This window comes from Chiloscyllium punctatum, chromosome 25 (genome assembly GCF_047496795.1).
Source record: "Chiloscyllium punctatum isolate Juve2018m chromosome 25, sChiPun1.3, whole genome shotgun sequence".
NCBI lineage: Eukaryota > Metazoa > Chordata > Chondrichthyes > Orectolobiformes > Hemiscylliidae > Chiloscyllium > Chiloscyllium punctatum.
The window spans coordinates 23,120,695-23,144,918 of NC_092763.1; the positions used below are offsets into that span (position 1 = coordinate 23,120,695).

The 24,224-nt window shown below is 44.4% G+C and overlaps 1 protein-coding gene across 1 annotated transcript in view; it reads left to right on the forward strand.

Annotated features, from left to right (window-relative positions):
• The first annotated feature begins 397 nt into the window (after positions 1–397).
• Positions 398–24,224, forward strand: part of LOC140495623 (sodium- and chloride-dependent neutral and basic amino acid transporter B(0+)-like) — an 83,537-nt gene continuing 59,710 nt past the window's right edge. Inside the window, exons 1-2 of the mRNA XM_072594621.1 lie at positions 398–551; positions 10,523–10,581. Of these exons, the coding sequence (XP_072450722.1) occupies positions 398–551; positions 10,523–10,581 (213 nt within the window). The remainder of the gene's footprint in view (positions 552–10,522; positions 10,582–24,224) is intronic.

The window sequence follows — 24,224 nt, forward strand, 5'->3', positions numbered from 1 at the left end:
ATCATTGCTGGGTATGTGTAAAGAGTTTATGGTCTAAAGGCTCGTCAATGGATTTTGATGTAAAAATCACCCTCAATCAAACTAGGTAAGGAATGGGTTTGAGGGGCTGAAGGGTCTCCTCCTTTACTATGTTCCTAAATCAGGACATAGATCTGGCCTACATACTAGTCATCTAACAAGACACAGGTCTTGAGCATCAAAGGCTTTCACTGTTTCATCTCCTAGCTATTATGTACACAGCAATGTTTGTTCTGCTGATCCACTTTGACTCCCAATGCTTCCATTTGTCCTTTTCAAGGCCTGACAGCACCCAGCTAGATCTCCCTAATTCCCAAACAAGGTGCTGCCTCGAAGCAACACAATGAGAAAACAACGATGACAGGCTCAGCCAGCATGAATGGGTCCTGACCACATCAGTCACAATGCCCTCCCACGGGTCATTCCAATTGGAAGCCTGACTTGCAGCCAGTATTCATTTGTCCTGGGCCTAGTGGACCACGCCCTGCGAAAAGATATTGTAGTTTCTGTCTCCAAGCCCCGAGAAAGTCTCGGTATCCATGTTTGAGTACAATGTTGGTAGACATTCATGATGCAAGCTTCTTGTTTTTATGTGAGGCACCTCACCGAAGACTTGTTCATAGAGGATAGAATCTCAGCTCCTGCAAGTACATTGAAATGCTAGTGCGAATTATAAACAGTGGGGATACAACTGGAAGCACTCTGTAGAGCAACTCCCAATTGCTTTAGTGGCTGTTTATGAAGAATTTCTCATCGTTGTGTTTAGAAATCTAGCACTTTGATTAGCAGGCCACTTGGAGCGTTTTTTCTGGATTCTTTTCGGAGAGGTTCCTCACCAGCTTGAAACGAGTGCTGACTGTTGAGTTACTGTACAAGCAATCCTTAAGTTTACTCCTAATAACCTTGATTTCACTTGCTATTGATAAAAGCCATAAAATTAGGAGCAGGAACCGGCACTTCAGCACAAGAGGATGAGGAGAGCATGGTGTCGTGGTAATGTCACTGGACTAGTAATCCAGGGGCTTTGGGGACACGGATAGAATTTAGGTTCAGACATTAAAAATGATTTGGGATTGAAAGTAAAGGTGACCATGAAACAACCATCAATTGCTATAAGGAACTATCTGGTTTACTCATGACCTTTTGAGAAAAAACCTGTCCTCTTTACTTTGTCTGGCTAATGTGTGACTCTGAATGTGCTTGACTGTTGATTGCCTTTGCATTAGTCTAGCAAGCTACTCACTGACGGGAAATTAACAATGGGAAATAAATACTGGCATCTCCAAAGCTGCCCATAGTCCACGAGATGATAAAGGAAAGAAAAACATTAGCTTAGGCCTTCTCCATTATTAGTAAAAGATTGTTTTTTTTGACAATTCTCCTTTATCTACTGCACCTACTGTTATGGTGCTTTCATTCTTTTTTTTTCTGTGGAATTGTGTTGAAAAGATTATATAAACTCATTCAAAAACAGAAACTGCTGGAAAAGCTCAGTAGGTCTGGCAGCATCTGTGAAGAGAAATTAAGGTTAACGTTTCCGGTCTAATAATCCTCGGACATGTTCTGAAGAAGGATCAGTGGACCTGAAGCATTAATTATGATTTCTCTCCACAGAGACTGCCAGACCTGCTGAGCTTTTCCAGCAATTTCTGTTTCTGTTTCTGATTTACAGAATCAACAGTTCTTTTTATATATATATAAGTGGATTCATTTGAAAGCCTGGACTCCTTTTAGTTAAAGTTTACAGGAAGGGCACTTCAAATTCTTTTTTAAAAAACTACTTATTAGAAGAGAAAATTAAGCACAGTTAACAATTATACCCATAAAGACAATGATTTGCTTAATAAGACATCACATGTCTGGGTTTATCACTGTCAGGAATTTTGTATTTTTGAACGTGTTAATTATAAAGGTCAATTCCAGAAATTTTGTTACCTTACTAGGTAGCATCTTCAGTGAGCCTCATAAAAGCAATGCTGAAAATTTCTGCTTTGTACTTATATGTTTGGGTTTCTTTGGGTTGGTGATGTCATTTCCTGTGGTGAAGTCACTTCCTGTTCCTTTTCTCAGGGGGTGATGGATGGGGTCTAACTTGATGAGTTTGTTGATAGAGTTCTGGTTGGAATGCCATGCTTCTAGGTCTGGAAACGTCTGGAAATGAATCTTGCAGCTCAGCGAGCAAACCTCCATCCAAAACCCTAACCTGAGCTACAAATCTTCTCAAAACTCACTATTAAGGTCAAATCTGCAAGTGAGATATATGGAAGCCGGGATGGATGATGAGTTTTAAAACATTTAACCTTTTTTCTTTCCTCATCAACCTTTTCAGAAATGTTCTGGAGAAGGTGGGACTTGAACCCAGATCTCTTGGTCCAGGGGTAGGTTCGCTGCCACTGAAACACAAGAGCCCAATGGATTGCAAGTTTTAAAGAGATTTTCCAGTCCGTAACAGCAGAGTGTGGGGGAGCATTGGAAGTTCAACACTAGACCACAAGCTAGGAGACTTGAAATTCTGAAATGACTGGGTAGCAGTTTGAAGATTGCTGTGCAAGGATAGAAAGATGAATAGAATTTGAAGAAGACAAGAATCCACTGGCACAGATTAATTTGGAAAGTATAGAGCCAGAATTTCAGGCAAACAAAATAACAGAGAAGGAGGAAGGAAGAGCATTGAGGAAGCTGCAACTAGATGTGCAAAGAGAAAAATATGAGAGGGAGAAATGGATCAAGAAAGTTAATCCTGGTTTAACAGGCTGGAACAAATAACGACTTGATCATGATTGTAATGGAAAGTTTTGTGAGGAAATATCTAACTCCAAATCAGTAGGGAGTTGTTTAAATTTATGGTAGGCTTCCAGAAGTTCGAGGAAAGCGATGTGGATATATTTTTGAAAAAAATAGCTCAACATATGTGTAGTGGATGGTGTGGCTGTGTAGTGGATATGTGGAGGGTAGCTGAAAACTCCAAAATGCTGTGGATGGGTTGGCGGTGTGGGCAGGAAACTGGCAGATGGAGTTCAACTCTGATCGTTTAAATAATGCATTTGGAGAGGTCAAGCAGTCAAAAGGAATACACAATAAATAGGAATATACTGACAGGGGTAGATGAAGTGAGGGATCTTGATGTGCAAGTGCACAGGTCCCTAAAGGTAACAGTACTAGGAAGATAATGTTGTAAATAAGTCATATGGAATATGTTGACAGAGGTATAGAATACATAAGTAGGAATATAATGATGAATTTGAATACGACACATGAATTTTCACTGGTGAAAAATACTCCACAGCTGGAGTATTTTGTGAAGTTCCGGTGACTACATTATAGGAAGGATAATGTGCAGGAATTGAACCCACGCTGTTTGTATCCATCTGCATTACAAACCTGCTGTCCAGGCAACTGAACCAGCAACGCCCAAGCACTCACCTCATACAGTGAGAACAAAAAAGCAGTAACCACAGCCGTCCAATAAAGCAACACAATGCTTTTCAGCTTGGGGAAACCATTCTGAAATCCTACAGCAGACCTGGTGATACAGCAAGTATCCAGCCTCCAAGGCACAAGAGAGGAAAAACTCTAAACATGAATTGCTATTGACCTTTTAGTATAGTTCAATTATTCTCAAAAAGGATGATGCTTCATTTCATTGACCAACTAATAGACAAATAAGAAAGGACAGCTGCCAAACTCATTGCTGTAGGAAGCAAAGAACTAAGAGGAGTTTATTCCTCAAGTTTCTCCAACAATGACTAGAGGGATCTGGTAAAGATGGTTAGGCTCATAGAGGATCAGCTCAAGGTTAGGATAAACTTGGAGCTCACAGGCTCATATTTATCTTCACAGAATCCCTACAGCGTGAAAGCAGGCCATTTGACCCATCGAGTCCACGCTGTGCTTTCCAAGTGCATCCCACCCAGCTCTACCCTATCCACATAACTCCACATTTCTCATGGCTAACCCACCTAGCCTGCACATCCCTGGACGCTATGGACAATCCATCTAACCTGCACATCTTTGGACCGTGGGAGGAAACCGGAGCACCTGGAGGAAACCCACACAGACACGGGGAGAATATGCAAATTCTACACAGTTAGTCGCCCAAAGGTGGAATCAGACCTGGGTCTCTGGCGCTGTGAGGCAGCAGTGCCAACCACTGACTGGCAGCAACCAAGTGACCAGTTTGTTGGCAAATGGCGACAAAAAGTCATTGAGTTTAACGTTGACTTCAGTGAAGAAGCACTGATGGAAGACTCATTGAATTGATAACAGCTTCAACATCTCTTAAGGGATTACAAAAAATCCCTCTTAGACAATACTTACCGATACATTATTGACACTTTTGGAAGACAGATGACAATTCAAAGCTACAGTTGCAGGATAGGACTGTGTTTAAGCTCTTGCTGCACAACAATGATAGTAACAGTAAATATTGTTGATAAAGCATCCAAGTCATGCATGGGCTGCAGCTTACCCATTGACAGAAAGACTGTACAGCATTCTCCATCGCATACAAGCTATCTGCTACAAACAGGCACTGAACAAAAATGTGCCGAAGGTTTAATCATCAGGAGATGCCCAAGATGCTGCACAAATTGCATCGACACATGAAAAGAGTTCAGTCAATATTCAGTATAAAGGATGTTCCCAAAATTACACCGTTACAAATGCAAGCGTGTGAATGCAATTCGGGAACTAGCTGAAAAACAGCTTTCAGATTCTAATCCTGCAGTCAGTGGACGCACCAGACTGAAGAGCTGAATCATTCACTGCAATCAAGATAACATTGCACAGTGCAAACTGTGGGCCAACATTAACACACGTGTGTGAGTATGACACGTTAGATGAGACGTAAACAAACAAATGACACAATGTGGTGGCAGGACAGGCTCATAGATAATGGATTTAAGATTCCGTGGCCTGGCATTGTTCCTCCCAAATGTCAGTGTTGTTCTTCTGGATGGACAGTAGGAACTTTCCACTTTGTCACACTGAGTGGCCTAGGCATGACAGTTTCGCTGGTGTGCACAGATCTTCACACCGTACCAATCTGTGAAGTAACAAAAATCTTCACTGTGACACCAAAGATCGCAGACAATCCTCATGTTGATGGGCGGCATGGTGGCTCAGTGGTTAGCACTGCTCCCTCACAGGGCCAGGGACCCAGGTTTGATTCCAGCCTCGGGCGACAGTCTGTGTGAAGTTTGCACGTTCTCCCTGTGTCTGCGTGGGATTCCATTGGGTGCTCCAGTTTCCTCCTACAGACCGAAGATGTGCAGCTAAGGGTGGGTTGGCCATCCTGTAGTGTGCAGGCTGGGTGGGCTAGCCATAGGAAATATGGAAAATAGGTCAGGGGGCTAGCACTGGGTGGGATGCTCTTCGCAGAGTCAATGGGCTGAATGGCCTCTTTCTGCACTGGAGGGATTCTCTGGTTTAAAACAGTAACCAAGCAAGACAAATTCAACATGCCACATTTTGACATTGACCCAAGGCATCCTCATTCGTGGACAGTCTGAACAGTTTAAACAGGCTCCTGACTTTATATGTTCATTTTAATCACTTAGGCCTATCAAAATAGTTGTTGTTGCATACAAGGCTATGGGACCAAGTGCTGGAAAATGGCATTAGAATGAATGGATGTTTGATGGGCCGAAGGGATCCTTTTATTGCTCTAACATTTCCATGACTCAATGAAATAATATAAATACAGGGAAATAACCTTGGCACACTTGAGAACAGAAAGCAATTGGAACATAAACAAGTGGAAAATATATATTCAAGCATGTTCCAATCTTTGCAGTGCTGTTTTGCCCCATTCCCACTGTCCCTGCCTGTTTGAATCTGAATGGCTCCTCACAATTCCTACAAAGGTCTGCAGAGTGCAAAAATAAACTTGGCAGGCGAAGTAGAATAATAACAAAAGAAGCTAACAATTGTCGTTCAAAAACGTTAACTCTGTCTCTTTCTCAAGAATGCAGGCACACCTCCTCCATTTCTCCAAGGGTTTCAGCTTTTCAGTAACTCTCCTGAATTAGTGAGTTTATGCTGCCACCAGCTGGCTCAATCTGGCATAGCAGCAAGACACGGGAACAATGTGGAAGAAAGTGAGGACTGCAGATGCTGGGGATCAGAGTCAATAGTGTGGTGCTGGAAAAGCGCAGCAGATCAGGCAGCATCCGAGGAGCAGGAGAATCGACGTTTTTTGCATGAGCCCTTCATTCAAACATTGACTCAGATGCTGCCTGACCTGCTTACTTTTCCAGCACCACACTCTTGATGCAGGAACAATGTGAGTCAATCTCCATAGAGTGAGACTGAACAGGACTGTGGTCTACGTAGCTGAAGCCAGGATAAGGTTAACCCTTATAATAATTATTCTGTTTTCTTGTCAAAGGTATGATTTTGGGTGAGAAAGTCCCCGTAGAAGTTAACCCTATGATGCTGACAGTCGTGGTGCAGAGGATACTGAGGGTATGGATTGGATTTTGGATGGGGATATACTGCTCACCATCAGTCCCGAAGCAACATCAGTCAGACAACAACTGACCAAATTAAAAGACTAGCCAGCAGCGACAGTATACTGTGGGCAGCCTAAGCATTTTGGGTGACAACTCTCCACTGCTTATTGGTTCTCTCTCCTGCCAGTGAGAGTTGTCGAACAGTCTGAGTGCCAATCGTGGGAACATCCAGGACGGCAAGAAGCCGAGCTGAGATCACACACGGTCACCGGGAAATCCCTGACTTTTGGAGGGGATATTGCTAAACCTAGGGAGAAGGATGAGAGGTTTGAAAGTCAAATTTTGAAGTCTGGTTGGGAGGCAAAATGTTGGTGTGTGTGTGTGTGTGTGTGTGTGTGTGAGAGAGAGAGAGAGAGAGAGAGAGAGAGTGGTGGTGTTCGTGCATTTGTCTGGAACTTTCAGAGAACCGTGCACCTGAACTCCAAGGTCCATCTGTTCCACTACGCTCCATAAGGCCCTACAGTTCACCATGAAACTCCTCCCTTGATTTGACTTTCCAAAATACAAAACCTCACACTTATCTACATTAAACTCCATTTGCTGTTTCTCGATCCACTTCTGTTCAAGGTCCTGGTGCAATTTCTGATAGCCTTCCTCACTTTGCACGCTGCTGCCTAATTTAGTGTCATCAGCAAACTCACTAATCATGCCTTGTACATTCTCATCCAGATTGTTGACATAGATAATGGGCCCAGCACCGACTCCTGAGGCAACTCCACTAGTCTCAGGCCTCCACATCCGACAAGCATCCTTCCATTATTACCCTCTGCTTCCTATCAGCTTTCTATCAGTATCTATCACAGCTTCAGCGCCAAAAAGCCCAACTTCAACAACTGAAAGCAAAGCTAAAACCCTGGGTCTGTGTGGGCCTCAGTGTATCCATTCATGCTTCTTTTGTCCAATTTGAAAAAAGAGATATTGACTCTGTGGAGCAGACACCTTGGCAGCAGGTTGGCAATACCTCTCTCCAAGAGAAACGGGACTATGCAACTCTGTCTTAAAGGCACATCTCATCACATTAAAAAAATCTGTTTCAGTTAAGCCCTTCCCATTCTCACTCTTACCAGTATATTATAGAAGTAGAGGTGACATGGTACCAGTAAGTGGGCAATAACTGGTCACTTAAAGGCCTAAATAAAACAAAGGGTGGGCAAGCTAGTGGGCACCTTACTCACTCTCGTGATATTAGGACAGGTTCAGGATTGGGAAGGAAGGCGGTGGTTTGGCCAACCACCATCATTTACATCCCTCTACCATATAAAATCCAGCACAGTACATTGACAGTTGGTGTATCAGTGTCAGCACTCTATAGCCAATCATGTACCTGCTACAACTGTGGCTGAGTATCTCACAGAGGAGCTGCTCTCCCCATTCCCACTGGAGGAGCACATTTTTAATGTATCTCTTCAAATATTTGCATTACGCTACACTGGTTGTGTTTCAGTTCTTAACAATCCTTCTGAATGTTTTCTCTCCAAACGTTCTCTCGAAATTCATAGTTAACCTTCATTCATCTAGAAAGCAATCAGGCGTGCAAAGTCCTGGTTACTGCTGAGCAATCGAGCAAGTTGAGCTGTGCCTGTTTAGAACGGTTTGTGGTGGCACCTATCATCCAATCTTAGCCCCTCTGTTTCTCTCGTCTGTGCTGTCCATCGACAGCTCCTTCCGAAGCAGAGTGCCCACTGTTGGTGATCCTCACACACTTCCTCATCCAAAGTATCATGAGAAACAGCGATAACCATCTCCACCAAGGCCACACTGCCCCCTCCCCACCTCTTGATTCCTATTCAATACCAACGAGCTGTCCCAATAAGGTAAGGTACTTAGTGTTTAGCACGCTTGCCTGCATTGCTCAGGCCTTTGAGTATAGGAGTTCATATTGAGGTTGTACAGAACATTGGTGAAGCCTCTGCTCGAGTACTTGTCCAGCTCTAGTCCCCTTGTTATAGGAAGGCTATTATTAAGCTACAGAGAGTTCAGAAAAGATTTACCTGGATGTTGCCTGGAATGGAGGGTTTGAGTTATAAGGATAGGCTGGGACTTTTTTCACTGGAGCATTGAGGGTTGAGAGGTGACCTTATTAAGGTTTATAAAGTCATGACTGATATAGATAAGTTGAAAGGTAGGTGTCTTTTCCCTAGGCTGAGGGATTTCAAAACTAGGTGGCATATTTTTAAAAGTGTGGTGCTGGAAAAGCACAGCAGGAATTTGATGAAGGGCTTATGCCTGAAACGTCGATTCTCCTGCTCCTCAGATGCTGCCTGACCTGCTGCGCTTTTCCAGCACCACACTCTCGACTCTGATCTCAGCATCTGCAGTCCTCACTTTCTCCTGGTACATTTATAAAGCGAAAGGAGAAAAGTTTTAAAAAGACACAAGGGGCAGCCTTTTTATAAAGAGAATGATTCATGTGTGGAACGAGGAAGTGGAGGTTGTGAGTACAGTTACAACATTTAAAAGACATTTGGATAAGTAGATGAAAAGGAAAGGTGTGGGCCAGGAGGAGGCAGGGAGGACTCTTTGGGATTATGGTCGGCATGGACTGGCTGGACCGTTGGGGCCTGTTTCCGTTCTGTATGACTCTATGGCTCGAAATCACTCACAGCAAGAACCCAAGCAAACTGTATCAGGACACAGAGGAGGCAATTTTGAACACCGAATGTTAATTTACATCAGAACTCTCTTGCCTTTATCACCAGATGAAGTGCTGGTCTGTATAGTCGTGTTTTCTAAACCCTTGATGAACTATATGGCAACAAATTGTTCCAAATTAGCTTCAAAACAGGGAGATAGCATCCTGATTTAAAAGCTGTTAATATTGACTAATTTCTTCTGAATGAATTACTCAGACACCCTGATTATTCTTATCTGAAGAATTCTGAACTGATTCGTCCTAAAATAGAGCAGACACTTCAGTTTAATTATTTTATTTAACCTATTTTTCTAATCAACCTGTTCAGAGATGTTATTACACACCTCTGAAGCAGGTAGGACTTGAACTGGGCCACCTGATACAGAGTTTGGGACACTACCACTAGCCTATAAGTGTGCCTACACATCTTTCTAATTTAAAAAACATTCTGCGTGGGATGTGCATACCATATACTGGTGATTTGTTCCCCAAATCTAGTTGCTGTTTGACTGTCTGGGCCATTTCAGAGGGCAGTTGAGAATGGCTATATTTCAGTGTGCTGGAAGTCACATGTAGGCCAGACCAGGAAAGGATGGCAGATTTCCACTCCAAAAAGGATGTTAGTGAACGAGATGGCATTTTCAGAACAATCGTGCAGCCTCCCGAGGGTGATAACATTCTTACCTTGTCATTGTGTCTGGCAGGGTCTCCCTGATATCAATGCTAATTTGTACGCTTCCCATTTTCTCCTTGAATGAATATTTTTCTTGCTTGGATTGTTCATTTGGTCTTCACCTCCTTTACTTTGGTCAGTCAGGTCAGTGGCAGCTGGATGCCCTGAGCTCATTCTTTCATACAATTCTCCTCAGAACAGTAGAACAACCCCTGGAACACACTCATTTTCAAACACTAACATTCTAATCTCCAACCGTGATGCCCTTTCAGCTATTAACTGATGGTAAACAGGGCCCTCAACATAAGGTCCCAGGAACTGTGTCTACTGTACTCCTCCCGTTTCACTGATGTTCATTGGAGGAATTGTTGTTTTTTAACCTATTATACCCTAGATTCATTTCTCCTTCAAAAGCTGACTTTTTTTTATCCTCTATGAGGTGGTTGGCAATCGTTCTGCCTTTTGCTTTCATTTACCCTTTCTCGTGTATTCCTGCCTCAGAGCAGTCACGGCCTAGACAGCAAACACCAAGTAAGGGAAGTTTTAGTTTTTCCGGTTTGGATTTTTTTTTTCCTACCTGCTTCTGCGTCATTCATCTGAGGAAAGGACCCAGTAAGAAGGCAGGCAATTGTTGAAGGCGCCAATCCCTTTTCCTTTCTGAGTGACACCTTTTCCGCATCTAAACAGAAATGCTCAAGACTCTTGATTTCAGACACTTCAATCAGGTATCTCCAGAAAAAGTTGAGGTGAGTAATTTTAACAAACTGCGAGAAAAATCTAAATTAGAATAAAAACTGTTTCAAAATTTGCCAACGTATTGGGGCATTTGTCCTCTTTATTTTGCTTGGTTGTCAATTCATTATGGAAGCTACCTTGAAGTTCAATTTTTCCAAAGTACCAATGATTAATGAGGACTGACAGGTCAAAATTGGACTAATAAGGCATTTTCACAGTTGAGTACTTGATGGATTTGAGATTGTTCTCTGTGATATTATTGTGTGAATGCTACACAAATTTAAAGCTTTCTTTGATTAACTCCTGGGATGAGACATCTATCCTATGGGCAGATATTGGCCCTACAGTTTTTGGCATTTTAAAGATAAGCTTCACTAAAATCTATAATATTCTGAAAAGACTTGATGGGTTTGAGGGGCTATTTTCCTCAAGACTGAAGATTAGGGTTTGACATTCTCAAGGTCAAAAGAATTGATCACTTAGGACTGAAATGAAAAGAAATCTCTTCACTCTGGGAGTTATGAATCTCTGGAATTTTCTATCCTGAGGAGCAAGTGTTGATAAGAATGTTTGATCATGAGGTTTCTAAGGCAATTGGAATTAAGGGATATATGGGGATTGGATGGGAAAGAAGAGTTGATGTCAGTTGTAACCTTTACAAAATGAGAGAACAGGCTCAGAGGACTGTAGGACCCACTCCTGTTCCAACTCCTTATGTTCCAGTTACGAGTCAGAGGAACTCAACATGAATGTGTCATTTCTTGTTTGGATTTTCCATGTTGTAATTTTCTGCAGCCAGTCAGTAGTTAGGCCTCTGATTAATGTCATTCCTCACCTTCATCCCTCCCCTCTCCCCCATAAATCAAAGCAGCCAGTTCAGACCTCCCATCCAATTCCCTTCATTGTGCCTTCTGGAAGTTTGCCATTGTTCTCTGTGAAACATGAATGTGTCAGTTCTCTGGATCTCAATTAGACATGACGGGCATTGTAGGATTGTTGTCAGCTTATGAGGGGCTTACAAGTACTTCTTTTGTTTGCTTGCTTGTCAGCTAATTTCCTTTTCTGTCAAACTGTATTTGTGCATTAGTGGGCGGCACGGTGGCACAGTGGTTAGCACTGCTGCCTCACAGCGCCTGAGACCCGGGTTCAACGAGGGTGAAGAGCCCGAGGTGGTGGTACACGTCGGCACAAATGATGTCGGGAAGAAGAGGAGGAACATACTACAGCGAGACTTCGCAGAACTAGGAAGAAGGCTAAAAAGCAGGACGTCCAAGGTGGTTATCTCCAGTTTGCTTCCAGTTCCTCGGGCTAGTGTGGCCAGAAACCGGGAGATAATGGACTTGAACGTGTGGTTGGGGAACTGGTGCAGGAAGCAAGGTTTCAAGTTCTTGGATCACTGGGGTATATTTTATGGTAACCATAAATTCTACAAGAGAGATGGCTTGCACCTTAATAGAACAGGGATCGGCATTCTGGCAGGCAGGTTTTCTGTTGCAACACCGCTACATTTAAACTAAGTAGCGGGGGGGAGGGGACAAGCTGGATGTTTAAAAAGGAAATTGAAGGGGTAGTTAGAACAAGAGAAGTCAAGAAAGACAACTGTATCAAGGAGGCAGAAAACTGGAAAAGGCATCATGCTGTAAAGTTGAGTGAAATAAGGGTTGAGGGGAAGGGTGAGAGCAGTAACAAATTAAAAATTCTATATATGAATGCACGAAGCATTAGACACAAGGTGGATGAGCTTGAGGCTCTTTTGGAAATTGGCAGATACGATATTGTGGGGATAACTGAGACGTGGCTTCATGGGGACAGGGCCTGGGAAATGAATATTCAAGGCTACACGTAAGGACAGACTGATGGGCAGAGGGGGTGGGGTGGCCTTGTTGGTAAGGGAGGATATTCAGTCCCTTGCGCGGGCGGACCTAGAGTCAGGGGATGTAGAGTCAGTGTGGATAGAGCTTCGAAACACTAAGGGTAAAAAGACCCTCTTGGGAGTCATCTCTAGGCCCCCAAACAGTAGTCTGGATGTTGGAGGTAAGTTGAATCAGGAGCTGAAATTGGCTTGTCGCAAAGATGTTACTACAGTTGTTATGGGGGATTTTAACATGCAGGTAGACTGGGTTAATCAGGATGGTATCGGGCCTCAAGAAAGAGACTTTGTGGAGTGCCTCAGAGATGGATTTTTAGAGCAGCTGGTGCTGGAGCCGACCAGGGATAAGGCGATTCTGGATCTGGTATTGTGTAACGAACCAGAATTGGTCAGTGACCTCGAAGTGAAGGAGCCATTGGGAAGTAGTGACCATAATACAATAAGCTTCAATCTGCAATTTGAGAGGGAGTGGGTACAATCTGAAGTGACAATATTTCAGTTGAATAAAGGGAAATATGGAGCTATGAGGGAGCAACTGGCCAAAGTTCAATGGTTTAATACCTTAACAGGGAAGACCGTGGAGGAACAATGGCGGATATTTCTGTGTATAATGCAGAAGATGCAGGATCAGTTCATTCCTAAAAGGAAGAAAGATCCCAGGAGGAGACATGGGCAGCCGTGGCTGACAAGGGAAGTAAAGAAACATATAAGGTTAAAAGAGAAAAAGTATAACTTAGCGAAGATAAGCGGGAAAACGGAGGACTGGGAAGCTTTTAAAGAACAACAGAGGATTAGTAAGAAGGAAATACGCAGAGAAAAAATGAGGTACGAAGGTAAACTGGCCAAGAATATAAAGGAGGATAGTAAAAGCTTTTTTAGGTATGTCCAAGGCAAAAAAAATGGTTAGGACAAAAATTGGGCCCTTGAAGACAGAAGCAGGGGAATATATTACTGGGAACGAAGAAATGGCAGAGGAATTAAATGGGTACTTCAGATCTGTGTTCACTGGGGAAGACACAAGCAATCTCCCTGAGGTAACAGTGGCTGAAGGACCTGAACTTAAGGGAATTTCTATTTGCCAGGATTTGGTGTTGGAGAGACTGTTAGGTCTGAAGGTTGATAAGTCTCCGGGACCTGATGGCCTGCATCCCAGGGTACTGAAGGAGGTGGCTCGGGAAATCGTGGATGCGCTGGTGATTATTTTCCAGAGTTCAATAGAATCGGGGTTGGTTCCTGAGGATTGGAGGGCGGCTAATGTTGTGCCACTTTTTAAGAAGGGTGGGCGGGAGAAAGCAGGAAATTATAGACCAGTTAGTCTGACCTCAGTGGTGGGAAAGATGCTGGAGTCTATTATAAAGGATGAAATTACGGCACATCTGGATAATAGTAACAGGATAGGACAGAGTCAGCATGGATTTATGAAGGGGAAATCATGCTTGACTAATCTTCTTGAATTTTTTGAGGATGTAACTCGGAAGATGGACGAGGGAGATCCAGTGGATGTAGTGTACCTGGACTTTCAGAAAGCTTTTGATAAAGTCCCACACAAGAGGTTAGTGAGTAAAATTAGGGCGCATGGGATTGGGGGCAAAGTACTAGATTGGATAGAGAATTGGTTGGCTAATAGGAAACAAAGGGTAGTGATTAACGGCTCCATTTCGAAATGGCAGGCAGTGACCAGTGGGGTACCGCAGGGATCCGTGCTGGGACCGCAGCTTTTTACAATATATGTAAATGATATAGAAGATGGTATCAGCAATAACATTAGCAAATTTGCTGATGATACAAAGCTAGGTGGTAGGGTGAAATGTGATGAGGATGTTAGGGGATTACAGGGTGACCTGGACAAGTTAGGTGAGTGGGCAGATGCATGGCAGATGCAGTTTAATGTGGATAAATGTCTGGTTATCCACTTTGGTGGCAAGAACAGGAAGGCAGATTACTACCTCAATGGTATCAAATTAGGTAAAGGGGCTGTTCAGAGAGATCTGGGTGTTCTTGTCCACCAGTCAATGAAGGCAAGCATGCAGGTACAGCAGGTCGTGAAGAAGGCTAATAGCATGCTGGCCTTCATAACAAGAGGGATTGAGTATAGAAGCAAAGAGGTGCTTCTGCAGCTGTACAGGGCCCTGGTGAGACCACACCTGGAGTACTGTGTACAGTTCTGGTCTCCAAATTTGAGGAAAGACATTCTGGCTATTGAGGGAGTGCAGCGTAGGTTCACGAGGTCAATTCCTGGAATGGCAGGATTGCCTTACACGGAAAGACTGAAGCGACTGGGCTTGTATACCCTTGAGTTTAGAAGACTGAGAGGGGATCTGATTGAAACGTATAGGCTTATGAAAGGACTGGACACTCTGGCAGGAGGGAACATATTTCCGTTGATGGGGGAGTGCCGAACCAGAGGACACAACTTAAAAATACGGGGTAGACCATTTAGGACAGAGATGAGGAGAAACTACTTCACCCAGAGAGTGGTGGCTGTGTGGAATGCTCTGCCCCAGAGGGCAGTGGAGGCCCAGTCTCTGGATTCTTTTAAGAAAGAATTGGATAGAGCTCTTAAAGATAGTGGAGTCAAGGGGTATGGAGATAAGGCTGGAACAGGATACTGATTAGGAATGATCAGCCATGATCATATTGAATGGCGGTGCAGGCTCGAAGGGCAGAATGGCCTACTCCTGCATCTATTGTCTATTGTCTATTGTCTATTGTCTATTGTCAATTCCCGCCTCAGGCGACTGTGTGGAGTTTGTATATTCTCCCCGTGTCTGCGTGGGTTTCCTCCCACCATACAAAGATGTGCAGGTTAGGTGAATTGGCCATGCTAAATTGCCCATAGTGTTAGTTAAGGGGCAAACGTAGGGGTATGGGTGGGTTGCAGGTCGGTGTGGACTTGTTGAGCTGAAGGGCCTGTTTCCACACTGTAATGTAATCTAATCTAATTATTCCATTCACTGGAAAAACACATTAGAATGTACCAGGGAAGTAATGAGGTACAGTATTAAAATAGTAAAAATATGCATTTATTTAATGGCCCTAATGTAAGGAAACTTTCCAATGGTCTTTTACAGGAGTGCTGTTTGATTTTTATTCTTTCATGAAATTTTGCTGTCATTAGCAAAGTCAGGATTTCCCTAATTGGGAGTGGCTTTCTGGGCCATTTCAGAGGATAGTTAAAACTCAACCACACTGCGGTGGGTTTTGAGTCACACATAGGCCAGGCCAGGTTAGGACGGCAGATTTCATTCCTTAAAGGATCTTAGTGAACCAAGATTTGTTTCTAGGACAATCGATAATAGTTTCGAGGTTGCCGACACTGAGATTAGGTTCTAGTTTCAGAATTGTGGATTGAATTAAGACTACACCAGTTGCAGTGGTGGGCTTTGAAGTTGCTTGCACAGTGCTTTAGCCCAGAGGTCGGAATTATCAATCTCGTGACTACGCCACCATCCTTCCAGAGCAACAAGGTCACAATGACACCAATCTAAGGAGGGAGACGTTTTCGGTGGGGGAACCTGGCTAAACATTAATAAGAGATGTTTATTAATTCAGCACATAATGGAAAAAAAATAAAAACAATGAGGACTAGAGATGGGATTTCAGAACTAGATGCTGGACAGTTAAAACATTGCAGCCAGTGATTGGGTGAAGGACTTAGGGAAGAGGGAGAATAGAGTGGGAGTATTGCTTGTCAAGATAATGGTTCCAGTGTGGAATTTCAGGAAATTCCTATTTATCTAGCACTGATGGTGGCCAAACTATCTCTTATTCCTCAGGAAACGAAGGGTCAATGTGGCAAGAGGTGGAAGATTATTTTTATTTCCTGGGTCCATTAGAGTTTACAGAGGCCTAAATCAAAACCAGGCTAGGCTATGCCAGCTGGACAGGGTCAAAAAGTGTGGTGCTGGAAAAGCACAGCTGGTCAGGCAGCATCCAAGGAGCAGGAGAATCAATATTTCGAGCATAAGCCCTTCATCAAGAACTTGAGCTAGCTAGGCTATGAACAAAACATAAATTCACAATGTCAGTGTGCAGGGAAACAGGCTGGGTTGGTGGGTTGATTGAGATCAGTTTTATGTAAAGTGAGAGATGAGATGGAATCCAGAAGACTTTTTGCCTCAGTGGTTTCATAAAGGTATGGAGGGGGGGGGGTGGGGGGGGCGAGGTTCAGTCCCAGGTAATTTGTGGCAAGGGTGGCTATAGGCAAAATTTGAGTTTGTAAGTAGATGGTCTTTGTGATTGAGTAGAGGAAGCTAGCTTGGAATCAGATAGACAGCTGAGGTTATGTAAAGTTCAGCACAGGGAGTGAGTGAAGACCATGGTGAGTGGCAGCGATGGGCAGTTGGCTTGCCAGGTAATGGTGCCAATGTTCAATTTCAGGAAACTCCTGTTCATCCAGAACTGATGTTGGCCAAGCCTTTTCTTAATCCTCAGATACGGAGGGCCAATGTGGTAAGCTAGAGTTAGGAGTTACTGGTATATACGAACCCTGAAATAGTTTTGGATCATTTTACCTGAGGGGCACTGTACAGATGGAAAATAGGAGGGAGCGAAAGACAAAATTTTGGGGGCTTCCAAATATAATCAGGTAGAATGAAAAGGCAGAGTGGGAAATGAGAAAGGGCTGTCTCACTGAACTGGAGAAGTGTTCAAGGTGAGTGGTGTGGTCAGTTCTGTCAAAGGCAGCAGAGTTTAAGAAAGACAAGAAAGTACTATGCACCTTTAACATTTTTATTTTCAGTGGTAGGTTTGGAAATCTGCTTGGGGGCTTGAAATATGGGTTGCAGGAAAAGTGGGCATGAATTTTGAGGGTGACAATAGCTTTAAGGATCTTACGGAGGAGTGGAAGGTTGAAAATGAGGTTGGTCATTTGTAAGAACAGAGGGCTAACAGGTGAGCTTTTTGCGGATGTTGTTGATCGCAGCAGAATTGAAAGCCAAGTGAACAGTACTGAAGGACAGGGAACTTACATGCATTAATTTAAATTAGTTAATAACTTAGATTATGTGTTGCAAATATGCTTTGGTTACAAAATGACCAGAAACCACTCGTGTGAAAATTCATCAAAGCAAAATATGATTAGATTAGATTACTTACAGCATGGAAACAGGCCCTTCGGCCTAACAAGTCCGCGAAAAGCAACCCACACAGTCCCATTCCTCTACATTTACCCCCTCACCTAACACTACAGGCAATTTAGCATGGCCAATTCACCTAACCTGCACATTTTTTTCCGGATTGTGGGAGGAAACTGGGTCACTCGGAGGAAATCCACACAGAAAGAATGTGCAAACTCCTCACAGACAGTTGCCTGAGGCAGGAATTGAACCCGGGTCTCTGGCGCTGTGAGGCAGCAGTGCTAACCACTGTGCCACCGTACCGCCCATATCTCAAAGTACCTGGTAACTTATCAAAGGGCAAGGAGATTGCATTTAGGAAAAGCTCTCAAAAGCTGATAACTATCTTGTTAAATTGATAACCTTTCAAAGCTCTGATGAATTAACTCTCTAGTGATGTTTAACTGCAAAGAATACGCAAGGTTTAACTCTATCCAGCAAGAATCCCCTGTGCTAAAGTTTTGAAAAAAACTGGACCACCATACAAATGCGATATATTTGATTTCCTTTGTGCTGGAATGACTTATAGCTGAGCAGAGTGTTGATTGTGAGGTATACGTTGAACCTTCATGAGGAGTTTTCCAGTTCTTGTATCATTACCTAAAGTGTCACGCCTGATCAAGATCAATCAACCACATACCAAAGATACATCTGTAACATGAGTTTAAGATTAGCGATAGACTTAACAAAGTGTAATATTCCTGATTATCTTTGTACCTCTGATGCCAACGTGAGTCATAGCAGAATTTTAACGGGTGGGTTTTTTAAAAAAATGTGCCAGTTCGTGAAATCTGGGTGTTGCTGGCTGAGCTGGCCTTTGTGAAGTTTTCCCTAATTGTCCCTTAAGAAGTGGTGGATTGCCTTCTTGAACCACTGCAGTCTTTGGGGTACAGGTACAGCCACAATGGTGTTAGGGAAAGAATTCCAAGAATCTGATCCAGTGCAACTTAAGAAATGGCGATGTATTCCAAGTCAGGATGGTGCATGAGCTCGGAGGGTGCTTGCAGGTGATGCTTTTCCAGCATAGCTGCTGCTCTTGTCCTTCTACATGAGAGAGATCATAGGTTTGGAAGCTGCTGTCAAAGGTATCCTTACTGTAATACATCTTGTGGTTGGTACACACTGTTGCCACTATCTATCAGTGGGTGTAGATGGAGCTGCAGGTTAAGGGGGTGGGGGGGGGGGGGGAGCAGGGTGGTGAGGTGGAAGTAAGTGAAGACAGGTAGAGGGTACAACCTGGTTGGTCAATGGGAGGAATGAATCCAGTTGGTGCCTGGAAGGAAGGGTCAATGAGAGGAATGGAAGGGAGGGGAAGGGGCTGGGTGGAGCACAATGTTGAGTACTCCAGGCTGTAGGCTGCCCAGGCAGAAGATGAGGTATTGTGCCTCCAATTTGCGGTCTGACGCGAACAAGCAGGAGGCTGGGACAACAACACCTCATCTTCCACCTGGAGAACCTACAGCCCAGAGGACTCAACATTGAATTCTCCAATTTCAAATAACCTCCCTCCCCTTCCCCTGACTCCACTTCCCAACCCCTTCCACTCCCATTCCTTTCATCAACCCTTCCTTCCAGCCACCAAATGGATTCATTTCTCCCATTGACCAACCAGATCATTTCCTCTACCTGTCTTCACCTATCCTCACTTCACCACCTGCCCCCACCAGGCCCTTTATCTGCAGCCCCCCCCCTTATACCCACCCCCCGATTCTGAAGAAGCTTACACCATTTCTCCACCACCTGATGTGGCCTGGCTGGCTGTGTTCTTACTGCCTCCTGTTTGTCTACCTTAGATTCCAGCATCTACAGTTTTTTTGTCTCTATCAGGGGCAGAGGGATTAATGGTCAACAAGTTTGGGGTGAGGTGGTTCTGGAAGGGAGGTGATTAAATAGACCCAAAATACTGACCTGTGAGAAATCCAACATGATCCCCCACACTTCTGTGTTTCACGGACCCAGATTGGTGACTGCTTTTCCCAAAGAGGTCGAGAGCTGAGAGTTCACGGTACTCATGATCATGGGGGCGGATCCTTCGATCTCTCCTCCAGGGTGTGCACTAGCCCAAGAAATACTTTGAGAACCTAACACCGTTTCTATTGCTGCTCCAGAATAGCCGTGTTTGTGGATGACCCTCAAGGCCTGGCATCTATATTGACCACAGAAAGGATCCACCTGACTGAAAATAGCTTGTGACCTGGTGTGGATAATACTTTGATCTACCCAGTTCACAACAAAATCAATCCACATCCTCTCAGGTGCCAACTATAATACTTATGTGTTTTTTTGTCAGCATTCAGCTGTTCAGAAATTGAGGTGTCTGCAACTTCGGACAGACTTCTGTCCCTATATCCGGCATATGTTAGTGTGTGATCTTCAAAATAATCTCACCTCAGGCTCTCTAGAACAGCACCCACCAGAGTGTGCATATCTACATTGGTCAGGAGTGCACTGAAATCATGTGACTCTCTCTGAGGGACACAATAACCTCTTAAAGTAACAACATTGTCACACCATACATCATGTTCCACATAGTACGATTGCAGTAGTGTTAATAGTTACAATATACTTGCCATGTCAGGCATACAGCTCAAGGGCAAAACATCTCAAACTAGAAATTGCAGGAAGTGCAGTAGAAATATCCTTTTCTATATACAGCATGTTCCACTCTGAGGTGCCTCGTTATGGATCTGCAAGACACGAAACCCATTGAAATGATGAGGGCAAAGGATGAAAAGTAATGCCATTGTGGAAATATTGACTTTTCAGTGATCGTGCCAGCACAGTATTTTTTACATACCTTGTGGTAGGATGATAGTGAATTGAGTCTCCTGGAGGAGGTGCCCATTTCTCCAAGGTAAAAACAATAACTGCAGATGCTGGAAACCAAATTCTGGATTAGTGGTGCTGGAAGAGCACAGCAGTTCAGGCAGCATCCAACGAGCAGCGAAATCGACGTTTCGAGCAAAAGCCCTTCATCATTTCTCCATCTCCATTGAAGATGTTGTGCCAATCTCCATGGCTCCTGCATCCTCTCCAGTGTGGTGTAAGGGTTAATCAGAAGATGTAAATATGAAAGTTCATACCATGGGGAAGTGACATCAGAGATCATGACTGAACTCTGTGGGAAGCTAGAGAAGTGATTGCTGGGCCTCTTGCTGAGATATTTGTATCATCGATAGTCACAGGTGAGGTGCCGGAAGACTGGAGGTTGGCAAACGTGGTGCCACTGTTTAAGAAAGGTGGTAAGGACAAGCCAGGGAACTATAGACTGGTGAGCCTGACCTCAGTGGTGGGCAAGTTGTTGGAGGGAATCCTGAGGGACAGGATGTAAATGAATTTGGAAAGGCAAGGACTGATTGGGATAGTCAACATGGCTTTCTATGTGGGAAATCATGCCTCATAAACTTGATTGAGTTTTTTGAAGAAGTAACAAAGAAGATTGATGAGGGCAGAGCAGTAGATGTGATCTATATGGACTTCAGTAAGGCATTCGACAAGGTTCCCCATGGGAGACTGGTTAGCAAGGTTAGATCTCATGGAATACAGGGAGAACTAGACATTTGGATACAGAACTGGCTCAAAGGTAGAAGACAGAGGGTTGTTTTTCTGACTGGAGGCCTGTGACCAGTGGAGCATCACAAAGATCGGTGCTGGGCCCTCTACTTTTTGTAATTTACATAAATGATTTGGATGTGAGCATAAGAGGTACAGTTAGTAAGTTTGCAGATGACACCAAAATTGGAGGTGAGGTGTGCTGTGTTCTGTGTGCTGTGTTCTGTGTTTTGTATGCTGTGTGCTGTGTGCTGTGTTCTGTGTGTTGAGTGCTGTGTGCTGTGTTCTTTGTTCTGTGTGCTGTGTGTTGTGTTCTATGTGCTATGTGTTGTGTGCTGTGTTCTGTGTGCTATGTGCAGTGTTCTGTGTGTTGTGTGCTGTGTGCTGTGTTCTGTGTGCTGTGTGTTGTGTTCTGTGTGCTGTCTGTTGTGTGCTGTGTTCTGTGTGCTGTGTGCGGTGTTCTGTGTGCTGTGTTCAGTGTTCAGTATGCTGTGTGTTGTGTGCTGTGTTCTGTGTGCTGTGTTCTGTGTGCTGTGTTCTGTGTTCTGTGTTCTGTGTTCTGTTTTCTGTGTGTTGTGTTCTGTGTTCTGTGTGTTGTGTTCTGTGTGCTGTGTTCTGTGTGCTGTGTGTTGTGTGCTGTGTTCTGTGTGCTGTGTGCTGTGTTCTGTTTTCTGTATGTTGTGTTCTGTGTTCTGTGTGCTGTGTGTTGTGTTCTGTATGCTGTGTGTTGTGTTCTGTATGCTGTGTGCTGTGTGCTGTGTGCTGTGTTATGTGTGCTGTGTTCTGTGTGCTGTGTTCTGTGTGCTGTGTTCTGTGTGCTGTGTGCTGTGTTCTGTTTTCTGTGTGTTGTGTTCTGTGTGCTGTGTGTTGTGTTCTGTGTGCTGTGTTCTGTGTTCTGTGTTCTGTGTGCTGTGTTCTGTGTTCTGTGTGCTGTGTGTTGTGTTCTGTGTGCTATGTGTTGTGTGCTGTGTTCTGTGTGCTGTGTGCAGTGTTCTGTGTGTTGTGTGCTGTGTTCTGTGTGCTGTGTTCTGTGTTCTGTGTGCTGTGTGTTGTGTTCTGTGTGCTATGTGTTGTGTGCTGTGTTCTGTGTGCTGTGTGTAATGTTCTGTGTGTTGTGTGCTGTATGCTGTGTTCTGTGTGCTGTGTTCTGTGTGCTGTGTGCAGTGTTCTGTGTGCTGTGTTCAGTGTGCTGTGTTCTGTGTTCTGTGTTCAGTGTGCTGTGTGCTGTGTTCTGTGTGCTGTGTTCAGTGTTCAGTATGCTGTGTGTTGTGTGCTGTGTTCTGTGTGCTGTGTTCTGTGTTCTGTGTGCTGTGTTCTGTGTTCTGTGTTCTGTGTGTTGTGTTCTGTGTTCTGTGTGCTGTGTGTTGTGTTCTGTGTGTTGTGTTCTGTGTGCTGTGTGTTGTGTTCTGTGTGCTGTGTGCTGTGTTCTGTGTACTGTGTGCTGTGTTATGTGTGCTGTGGTTTGTGTTCTGTGTGCTGTGTTCTGTGTGCTGTGTTCTGTGTGCTGTGTTCTGTATGCTGTGTTCTGTGTTCTGTGCGCTGTGTGCTGTGTGTTGTGTTGTGTTCAGTGTGCTGTGTTCTGTGTGCTGTGTGCTGTATTCTGTGTTCTGTGTACTGTGTGTTGTGTTCTGTGTGTTGTGTGCTGTGTTCTGTGCTCTGTTTGCGGTGTGCTGTGTGCTGTGTTCTGTGTGTGCTGTGTTCTGTGTGTGCTGTGTTCTGTGTGTGCTGTGTTCTGTGTGCTGTGTGTTGTGTACTGTGTTTTGTGTTCTGTGTTCTGTGTGTGCTGTGTTCTGTGCTCTGTATGCTGTGTTCTCTGTGCTGTGTGCTGTGTTGTGCTCTGTGTTCTGTGTGCTGTGTTCTGTGTGTTGTGTGCTGTGTTTTGTGTTCTGTGTGTGCTGTGTTCTGTGCTCTGTATGCTGTGTTCTCTGTGCTGTGTGCTGTGTTGTGCTCTGTGTTCTGTGTGCTGTGTTCTGTGTACTGTGTGCTGTGTTCTGTGTGCTGTGCTCTGTGTTCTGTGCGCTGTGTAGTGTGCGCTGTGTTCAGTGCACAGTGCGCTGTGTGCTGTGTGCAGTGTTCTGTGTTCTCTGTGCTGTATGCTGTGTTGTGCTCTGTGTTCTGTGTGCTGTGTTCTGTGTGCTGTGTTCTGTGTGCTGTGTTCTGTGTACTGTGTTCTGTGTGCTGTGTTCTGTGTGCTGTTTTCTGTGTGCTGTTTTCTGTGTTCTGTGTGCTGTGTTCTGTGTTCTGTGCGCTGTGCGCTGTGCTCTGTATGCTGTGTTCTGTGTGCTGTGTTCTGTGTTCTGTGCGCTGTGCGCTGTGCTCTGTATGCTGTGTTCTGTGTGCTGTGTTCTGTGTGCTGTTTTCTGTGCGCTGTGTGCTGTGCTCTGCGCTGTGCTCTGTGTTCTATGCGCTGTGCTCTGTGTTCTGTGTTCTGTGTTCTATGTGCTGTGCACTGTGTTCTGTGTGCTCTGTTCCGTGTGCTGTGCTCTGTATGCTGTGTTCTGCGCGCTGTGTTCTATGTTCTGTGTGTGCTGTGTTCTGTGCTCTGTATGCTGTGTTCTGTGTGCTGTGTGCTGTGTTGTGCTCTGTGTTCTGTGTTCTGTGTGCTGTGTTCTGTGCTGTGCTCTGTGTTTTTGTGCTGTGTGCTGTGTTCTGTGCTCTGTGTGCTGTGTGCTGTGCGCTGTGTTCTGTGCACAGTGCGCTGTGTGCTGTGTGCTGTGTTCTGTGTTCTCTGTGCTGTATGCTGTGTTGTGCTCTGTGTTCTGTGTGCTGTGTTCTGTGTGCTGTGTTCTGTGTGCTGTGTTCTGTGTGCTGTGTTCTGTGTGCTGTTTTCTGCGTGCTGTGTTCTGTGTGCTGTGTTCTGTGTGCTGTGTTCTGTGTTCTGTGTTCTGTGCGCTGTGCTCTGTGTGCTGTGTGCTGTGTTCTGTGTGCTGTGTTCTGTGTGCTGTGTTCTGTGTGCTGTTTTCTGTGCGCTGTGTTCTGTGCGCTGTGTTCTGTGCGCTGTGTTCTGTGTTCTGTGTGCTGTGTGCTGTGCTCTGTGCTCTGTGCGCTGTGCTCTGTGTTCTGTGTTCTATGTGCTGTGCGCTGTGTACTGTGTGCTGTGTTCCGTGTGCTGTGT